Below are 10,483 nucleotides of genomic sequence, written 5' to 3'. Positions count from 1 at the left end.
AACCATTGATCTTGTGGTTAGCAGTTCACTGCTGTTCCTACAGTACCACACCAGGACTCCTGAATGAATATATTGTTGTTGTTGTTGTTAAATACTGTCGAGTCGGTTCCGACTCATAGCAACCATGTACAGGGTTTCCAAGGAGCAGCTGGTGAGTTTGAACCACTGATGTTGCAGTTCAAACTGACTTTGAGGTCAAATGCTTATAGCTAGCATTTATTTAACATATTTCATTTCACTAAGTTTGTTATATACTTTACATATATAACCTGATGCCATAACATAAATGGCACTGTGGGTTAATGCGCTGAACTGGAAGGTCTGTTTGAACTGCAAGATCAGAGGTTCAAGCTCACAAGCCACTCCTTAAAAACACTATACAGGGTCAATATGAGTCAGTACTGACTCAAGGGCACTTAACGACAGCAACAACAATTACCATTAGAAGGAACTAAAGCAAGTTGAAGAAGGTGTAGCTCAGTAAGTTTCCCAAGGTACACAGCTAGTATGATACACAGCACTTTAGGCAGTCTGACAAAAGAGCCAAAAACCTGAGGGAAAAAATGCTTTAATAGAAGATGGGGATTACAATTGCAAACACTATGCAAATTGTATAAAAACACTGTTTATAACTCTGTGCAATGAAATTTTCAAGAAGAAACTGAACAATTCAACAAACTTATTTATATAAAAATAAGTTTTTTTTTTTAATTTATACAAACTTTGCCAATAAGTCATACTGATACACCTTGTTATATATTGGTATGCACTGAGAAATACACAGTATTAGCTGTGTAGTATTCTTGCCAAAAAATACATTTTCTGAAAATGTGGCACAGTGAATTTATTCAATATGCTTATTCTAGAATGGTCTTTGTGACTCCCACCAAATGATTGGGTGGGACCATACAAATAGTGTGTACAGGACTCTAACACAGGGATTGGTTAGTTTTGTTATTTTATTAGTTTTTTAAGGAGCTATCTCAGATGCAGGAATACAGGATTTTTTAAGACCAGCAAGAAAGAAGAGCCATGAGTAGAACATGAGATTCCTGTGTGGAGATGGAGCAGCAAGGGCAAAGACAGCATCAGAGGCGGTAGCAGAGGCAGGGGCACAGAGAGACACAGTGGTGGGCTTACCAGCCCACAGATTGAGTGGGTCTGCTTGTCTTCAGACAAGAAACTAGCTTGCAGATTGGGGTGCCCTTTAGGTACTTATCAGCAGAGCTAAAGGAGCTTGTAACACTTGTCTGAGCAAGGCAGAGGCCAAGAGGCCACGTGGCTGAAAGGCTTAGGATGAGAGGCATGCCTGCAGTACATCTGATAAGACGCACTCCTGACCAGTGAACTGCTGTATCCTGAGTTGTTTCTGATCCTGAATAGTACCCTATTCACTTCCCTAATAAACTCCAAAATTGTGAGTATTGTCTGTGAGTTCTGTGTGACCACTGCAACAGATTATTGAACCCAGCAGAGAAGTAGAGTGCCATGGCAGGGATGGCTATATCAGAATAAAGAAGGTTGGAGTTTGGATATATGTCTGACATTTGCCTCATAGGAATCGACCTTGGGCTAATGTGTAGTTTGAGTCTCCTTACCTCTATGAAGCCAGAAAAGGTCAAACATGGCCCCCACAAAATATTTGCACAATCCAGTCATGGTAAAATCCAGATAAACCAAAACTGAGGGTCATTCTACGAAATAAATGGCAGAGTCCTGGTGTGACACTGTTGGATAAGCACTGGACTGAAAGATTTGTTTGAACCACAAGGTCAGTGGTTCAAACTCACCAGTCACTCCTCGGAAACCCTATACAGGGTCTTTGTGAGTCAGAACCAACTCAATAGCACTTAACAACAGCAACAACTCATCAAAAATGTCAAGGTCATAAAAGACAAGGAAAGATTGAGGAACGATCACAGATTGGAGGAGATGAAGGAAACACAACACCTAAATACAATGTGGAATCCTTGATTAAATCCAGAAATCAAAAAAGAACATTAAGAGGAAGGTGATAAAATGTAAAAAATGCTTGTAATTTGGCGAGTAGTATGGTACTAATGTTAATGTTCTTGTTTTAATAGTTGTACTGTGGTTATTTAGTCCTGACGTGGTGCTGTAGGACGGGCACTGGACTGCTAACCAAAAGGTTAGTGGTTCAAACCCACCAGACGCTCCTTGGAAATCCTATGCAGGGTCTCTATGAGTTGGCATCAACTCAACGGCACATAACAACAACAACATGACTATTTAAGTTGTTGGCATTAGGGGAAGCTGCATAAGGAAGATACATAAACCCTCTATATTATTTTTGAAAGTTTTGCTTAAGTCTAAAATTATGTCAAAATATAAAGTTGTCCAAAATTTACTTCTAAAAAGAAGCTAGGTTGGTTGAGATACAAAGTCGAACTGTTCCTACAGTTCAAGGAATATTCTTATAGAATATAAACTGTTCCAGAGCATGAAAAACAGAGGAAAGTATCCCAATTTGGTTTATAAAATATAAATGATGTTAAAATCTGGGGATACCGCCTCCTTACCTGTCATGAATACAAGACACCTCCTCACTAAAATACTAGAAATTGACATCCAGCAATACATCTCCAAAGATCATCATTACAGTACATCTAATCCCAAGAATGCTAGGGCTGCTCAATATTAAGAAATTTATTAGAATAATAGATTTAATACTTTTGATAATATTCAATATCTATTCCTGATTTTTAAAATCACATTTAATATTGTAGGTCTAAAAGGATCCTTTGATATCAACTTTAAGACAATAGATCAGAAATTAAAGTGTCTCCATATTTTATGATATTATTTTGGAGCTTCTTGCCAATGCACTAAGAAAAGAAAAAGACATAAGATGTTCAAATGAAAAAAAAAGAGAAGGTAATTGTTATTTGAAAATTATATAAAAACTAATAGAACAAAAGATTAATATGTGGAATGCTTAAAAAATAAAAGCTCATAGTGTTTCCACATAACAATTGCAATTATAAAATGTAATGGGAAAAGATCTTTATCATAACAACCAAAAAAATGTATATAAAATATCTAAAAATGAACTCAACAAGGAGGATTATTGTTAGTTACCACTGAGCAGACGCCAAATCACGGCAACCTTATATAGAACAGAACATGTTGCCCAGTCCTGATCATCTTCATGATGACTCATATATTTTAATCCAACAAGAATGGTTATTTTGTTGTTGTTGTTGTTGTTGTTGTTGTTGTTGTTGTTGTTGTTAAGTGCCATCGAGTTGGTTCCAACTCATAGCGACCCTGCACAGAGTTTCTGAGGAGCGGGTGGTGAGTTTGAACTGCCGATGCTGCGGTTCAAACCGACTTTGTGGCCCAGTGCACTGTTGTTAGTTGATGCCAAATGGATTCCAACGCCTGGTGACCCCATGTTTACAGTATAGGGCCGCACTCCACAGGCTTTTCAAGGCCGTGACCCTTTTTTTGGAAGCAGATAACCAGGTCAGTCTTGTGCGGCACCTCACCAAATATTATTCAAATAGTATTTATTTGAATAAATGTTGTTGTTGTTATGTGCTGTGAAGTTGGTTCCAACTCATAGCGACCCTGTACAGGGTTTCCAAGGCTGTAAATCTTTACGGGAGCAGAAAGCCTCATCTTTCTCCCGTGGAACAGCTGGTAATTTTGAACTGCTGTCCCTGAGGTTCACAGCCTGATTTGTAACCACTATGCTACCAGAGCTCCTTATTTGAATAAATAAGTGTTACTTATTCAAATAAATAAAACAATTATAAAGGCAGTGCAGAGCTGTCAAAGATGTAGAAAAACAGGAAATCCAGTACATTTTGTACAAGTATATATTGGTACAATCTCACTAGAGGTCAACTTGGCAATATTTATCAAAGCCTTAAATGCATATAACCTTTGACAGAGAAAGCCTACTTCTAGAAAGTTTTATTATACATAATATATGTGCATGTGAATAAGGTTAATCAGCACAGCACTGTTCTTAATAGCAAAGAGATGGGGCCAACAAAAATATAGAAAAATTGGTATACATAAAAGGAATGTGATTAAAATGGAATATCAGCATCATAAAATATTATGCAGCTGCTGGAAATCAAGTTGTAGAAGAATATAAAACGGCATAAGAAAGTATTCCAGATATATTTGGTAACAATCAGGCTACATAACAATAGAAATAGTGTGATTCATTGAAAAATATTTTTTGTAGAATGTATAGTTTTATAAAATAAGTAGAATATACATACTTCCAAAAATTATCAATGTATTTTTATTCTGGGCTGCATAATTATAATCACTTATTTTCTTTACTTTGTTTTTCTGTTTCCCAAATTATCTGCAGTACTTGTGAATTGCAATTCCCAGAGGAAAGTGAGGCACACTTTACCACTGTGGTTGAAAGGAATTCCAGCACCTAACATCTGTATCACACTTGCTCATTAATGCATATTCAAGTGCACTGCCTAAAAAACTCAATATTTCAGTTACCAACTTGAAAATCGCAGAATAAATGTTTGGGATTTTGTTTGTTTTTTCACCAGTTTTTACCACTATATCAATGAACTGAGTACTTTAGTCATTACTGAGTTCTTGATCTTGGGTCAAAAAGTGAAACTACTGTTCTGATTGTGTAAAACCAAAATCATTCTGACACATAGTGACCCTATAGGACAGAATAGAACTGCCCCATAGGGTTTCCAAGACAGTAAATCTTACAGAAGCAGATTGCTCATATTTCTCCCACAAAGTAGGTTGGTGCATTAAAACCAGCAATCTTTGAGTTAGCAGCTGAGAACTTTAACTACAGGTGTCCCCCCAAACCCAGGGGTCCTTGATTGTATAAAGAAGTGGAAAAGGGATGGATATTGAGGTAGCAAGGGTTAAGTATTAGATTGCTAACTGCAAGGCGGGCAGTTCAAACTTACCAGCTGCTCCTTGGAAACTCTATACAGGGTCATTATGAGTCAAACCGACTCATGGCACTAGACAACAATGAGAACAAAATAGAATGTTTATCCTGCAAGCCTCAAATTACCACTTTTTTTTTTCACTGTTTATTGTGAACTGGGTGAAGTTTTACAGAGCAAATATGTTTTCCATTCAACAATTCACACATATTTGGTTCATGTCATTAACTCCAATCCCCAAGGTGTAACATCACTTATCCTATTTCCTCGCTGTTTCCCATTTCCATTCTTTCTTTCCTAACCCTTCTGAACTTGTCCTTAGGTACATGCTGCCTTTTTCAATCTCAAATTATTGATTATTCTAAGGTGTGAGTAACTCCTTACTGTTACTGTTCCTGGTATCTTCTTGTTATTAGGTGCCACTGAGTGGGTTCCAACTCACAGTAACTGTGTTGCATCCATACAAAAGAATGAAACACTGTATACCGTCCTCAAATTGTTGTTTTCTTTGAGTCCATTGTTGCTGCTACTGTATCAACCCATCTTTTCATGGGCTTTCCTCTTTTTCACTGACCCTGAATTTTTCCAAGCATGATGTTCTTCTCCAAGAACTGATTCCCTACTGGCAACATATCCAAAGAACAAGAGATGAAGCCTCACCATATTCAATTCTAACAAACATTCTGGCTGTACATCTTCCAAGACATTTGTTTCTCTGACTTAATCTTAAGATTCTTTGCCAATATTTTAATTCAAATGTATCAATTCTTCTTCAGTCTTCCTTATTCATTGTCCAACTTTCACATGCATATGCAACAATTGGAAATAGTTTGACTTAGGTCAGGCACACCTTAGTCCTCAAACTGACATCTTTGCTCTTTAACACTTTAAAGAGGTGTTTTGAAGCAGATTTGCCTAGTGTAATATGTAGCTTGATTTCTTAACTGCTGCTTTATAGCAAACCAATGAGAAAAGATCATATCTGTGCCCATTCCAAAGAAAAGTTACCCATCAGAATGCTGAAATCATCGAATGATATCATTAATATCACAGGTAAGTAAAATTTTGCTGAAGATAATTCAAAAATGGCTGCAGCAGTACATCAACAAGGGCCTGCCAGATTCAGAAGACATGAAATGAGGGTTATCATTACTAAAGTTTCCCTTACCTTTCTATTGTTTGGCTGAAAACTGAGCCACCAGTTTCTGTCCAATAAGCCCAGTCTTTTTTTGTTTTTGTTTTTTGTTTTTTGTTTTTTAACAATTTTCTATTTTATTCCACATTTTCCTTTCACTGTATTCAGCACCTTCTAATGTGATCCATTTCAGAGCAATCCTTTTCAGTGGTACCCAGCTGCCATCAAGATTTTCTGGTCTCAGGGTCTTGGAGGCTGATGTTAATGTTATCCAATTAGTCCAAAAATCTGTAATTTGATCTGCTCCTGGAAGCACTAGCTGTTTTGTTTCATGAGTGTCTCTTTAGCTCCATGAGAACTGGATTTTATTTTCCATTTAGGTCTAATGATCTAATGCTTAAATAAGACAAGATGTCGGGAAAGGACACTGGGTGTATGCTATCATTTGTATATCCTAACTATATCTTGTCCATTTAGATTTGGGAAGTGGAGCTCAGTATAAGAATGCCATTTGTAATATGCAAACTCGTGTTGTTAGTTTCTGTTGAGTAGATGCAGACTCATTGCTACCACATAAGAAAACAGAACAAAATATTACCCAGTTCTACACTGCTCTCATCTTCACTGATATATTTGAATCCATTATTGTGGCTACTGTGTCAATCCATCTCATGGGGGATTTTCCTCAATCCATGAAAACCCTATGGATGCACACTCACTCAAGTTCCCCTAGACCTACTCAGGTTTCAGAAGTCAACGTTGAGTATTTGAGGAGATGTTCCATAGTCTTACAGTGTCTACTTCAGAGACAGCTCTAATGACATTGTGGCAGACAATGTTTTGAACCTTTGATCTTAATGATCTTCATAAACATCTTCCATCACAGGAACCCACAGAACTTCTCAAAACCCATTTAAAAGAATTTTAAACAGTATTTCCAATCCTACATGTTGTTAGCTCCTGAACCTCTATATAGGAAAGGGGAAGTGATGACTTGACGGCATAAAACAACAAGAATCTTGGTGAAGGAAATCCCTGGGAGGCACAAACTGTTGAACTGAAAGGTTGATGGGTTTTGGTCATCTGGAGGTGCATCAAAAGAAAGGTCTGGTGATCTGCTTCTGAAAAGATTACAGCCACTGAAAACTCTATGGAGCTCAGTTGTACGCTGAAGCACACAAGATCACCATGAGTCAGAATCAACTTGACTCACTGGCAATTGGTTTGGTTTTTCTTAATCACGGTGACAGAAGTCCCTGGGTAGTGCTAATAATTAATGTTCTGTGTTGCTAATTGAAAGGCTAGATGTTCAAATCCATCCACAGACATCTCGGAAGAAAGATCTGGTGACCACTTCTGAATTATCAGCCATTGAAAACTATGGAGTATGGAATCAGTTCCTTGGTAGTAAAATATGGATGGAAGGGAAACTGTGAGCAGTAGCTTTCAACATTTTTTACCTCAACTTAAGAGTAAGAAACTTCTTATACATTGCAATTCATTCCACACATATGTACCCATACACATACATGTATGAAATGTGTAATTATATTCATTTCATTAAAAATTTCTGAATTAACACATATGGTACCTATGACACACTTTGACATGAACTATTCTGTGACATAAATATGTTCTTGTATATTTCATTCTACTTTTTTTTTTTTAAATACTGCCCAAATCTCAATAAAAATATTCCAGCAGTCCATTATGGAAGCATGGGGTTTTTAAATCTAGATTTATGAGGTGAGTGCTTGACTCTACTCACCTCCAGTCCTATCTCTTGACATCGCTGAAACACTATGTCTTTTTATGCTACTTTAATTCTCAGAAGAAGACAGAATGAGAAATTATGAGACATTATGGGAGTGCTCTGAATCACAAATTTCTAAAATCTAATTTATGGAAATCAGCTCTATCTATGTAACCCAAATTAATGAATCTTCCTCACAATCCCTCTTGGACATCTTAGCTGGGGGCAGGGGTAGGGACTGGAACCAGAGTTACCATAAGAAGAACTGTTGAAGAGCTCGATGTTGAAGAAGGCATAGTCTCCGCTTGTCATGCCGTGCCTGTGCGCTGCCAGCATGATGCTCCGGATGGTGTCACTGCTTGCACACATGATCACAACTGGAGAGGAAGAACAAACAACACACGTGAAATGCCACTTCACAGTGGAAAGAGGGATGCTAAAGCCAGTAGGAAAAGTCTGACGTCCAATGGGTATTTATATAGTCCCAAAGTTCTATTGTGGGGTCCTGGTGTGGCACTGTGGGTTGATGCGCCAGACTGCAAAGCCATTTGAACTGCAAGGTCAGCAGTGCAAGCTCACCAGCTGCTCCTCGGAAACCCTATCCAGGGTCACTATGGGTCGGAATCAACTTGACAGCACTTAACAACAACAACAACAAAGTTCTTGGAGGTTCCATAGAATAAGCATTGCATTATGAACCATAAGATCGGCAGTTCGAGCCCACCAGATAATCTGCAGGGGTAAAATAAGGGTAACTGCTCCCACAAAAGATTTAAAAGCTTCACAGGGTTGCTATGAGTCAAAACTAACTCCATGGCATTTAACAACAAAAGTTCTATAAATTCATGGAAAATGGGTATTATGGGAAGAAACTATACATGGATGTCAATTTTTTTTTTTTTTTTGCTCCAAAATAAACTCATACTAATTTTTAATAACATGTCTGAACAGGATCTAGTTTGAGACAGTGAGAAGGATAAGACATCAGTTTGGAAAAGAGCTTCTATCAGAGCAACAGGAATTATGTTAAAACTGAAACAAAAGCAAAAATATCAAATGTATGGTGAATTTTGATTGGGAGAATTGTAAAAATACTGATGCTTTCCAAAAAGTTTATGGGGACAATGACCCCAAAGAAAATAGCAATTGCAAATAGATAACTTGATACTGATGCTTTACAAAAAGTTTATGGGGACAATGACCTCAAAGTAAATAGCAATTTGCAAATGGATCACTTGATTTAAGAAGGGACAAGATGATGTTGACGATGAAGCCAACAGTGGCAGACCATCCACATCAATTTGCAAGGAAAAAATGGCTTTGTTCATTCCCTACTTGAAGAGGATTGACAATTAACAGTAAAAACAACAATCAACATCATGGACAGCTCAATTGATTCTACTCACACAGTTCTGACTGCAAAATTAAAATTGAGCAAACTTTCTGTTTGATGGGTATCAAAATAGTTATACCCAGATCAGCGGCAGACAAGAACAGAGCTTTCAATGAAAATTTTTAAAAAGTTGGATCAATATCCTGAAGCATTTCTTGAAAGAACTGTAACAGATGAAGCGTTGTTTAAACAGTACTACCATGAAGGAACTCTGGTAGCATAGTGGTTATGAATTGGGCTGCGAACCGCAAGGTCAGCAGTTCGAAACTACCAGCTGTTCCATGGGAGAAAGTTGAGGCTTTCTGATCCCGTAAAGATTTATAGCCTCGGAAACCCTGTATAGGGTCGCTATGAGTCGGAACAGACTCCACGGCACATGACAACAACATCAACAACAACAACAACATGAAGATAAAACACAATCAAAACAATAACTATACCAAGAGGCGAAAGTGGTCCAATCAAAACAAAAACAGACAGGTCAAGAGCAAAGGTCAAGGCAAAAGTTTTATGGGATGTTCAAGGAATTTTCCACCATGCATCTATCATTTTGTCATACTATGGTGCCATGTATATTACTTTGATGCTGAAAACTGTGCCACTGGTATTTTAAACATCAGAAGGGTCACCCAAGGTGAAGAGGTATCAGTAAAGCATCCAGACTAGGACAGAGTAGAAAGAAAGGGAAAATGGATCACTTCTAAAACGTTAGTCCCTGAAAACCTTGTGAAGAGCATCAGAACATTGTCAGATATAGTGCCAGCAGACAGCCCCTCAGGTTAGAAAGCCCTCAAAATATGTCTGGGGAAGAGATACCTCCTCAAAGTAGAGTTGACTTTAATGATACAGGTAGAGCAAAGCTCTCAGGACGTTCATTTGTTGATGGGGCACAACTCAAAATGAGAAAAAACAACTGCAAACATCCATCAATAATCAGAACATGGAATGTATGAAGTATAAATCAAGGAAAATTGGAAGTCATCAAAAATGAAATGAAACACATAAATATTGATATCCTAGGTATTAATGAACTGAAATTAACTGTTACTGGTCATTTTAAATGGAAATAATATAATTTACTATGTCAGAAACAATAAACCAAAGAGGAATGGCATCACATTCATCATAGAAAAGAAGAATTCAAGACCTATCTAGAAGTACAATGCTGTCTATAATAGGGTAATACCCATATCCATAAATCTACAAGGACAACCAGTTAATACCACTATGATTCAAACTTATGCACCAACCACTAAATCTAGTGATGATGAAATTGAAGGAGTCTA

The 10,483-nt window shown here is 37.5% G+C and overlaps 1 protein-coding gene across 2 annotated transcripts in view; it reads right to left on the bottom strand.

The window, feature by feature from the left end:
* The window catches only part of LOC102825695 (atrial natriuretic peptide receptor 3-like), a 123,955-nt gene that overhangs the window by 88,168 nt on the left and 25,304 nt on the right, over positions 1–10,483 (bottom strand). For both annotated transcript variants that reach the window (XM_006873506.1, XM_006873507.1), the window contains exon 2: positions 8,059–8,181. In XM_006873506.1, coding sequence (XP_006873568.1) covers positions 8,059–8,181 — 123 coding nt within the window. The remainder of the gene's footprint in view (positions 1–8,058; positions 8,182–10,483) is intronic.

The sequence above is a fragment of the Chrysochloris asiatica genome, unplaced genomic scaffold (assembly GCF_000296735.1).
Source record: "Chrysochloris asiatica unplaced genomic scaffold, ChrAsi1.0 scaffold00243, whole genome shotgun sequence".
Classification (NCBI taxonomy): Eukaryota; Metazoa; Chordata; class Mammalia; order Afrosoricida; family Chrysochloridae; genus Chrysochloris; species Chrysochloris asiatica.
The sequence above is the reverse complement of the archived record's forward strand: the minus strand, read 5'-3'. Positions and strand labels throughout refer to the sequence as shown.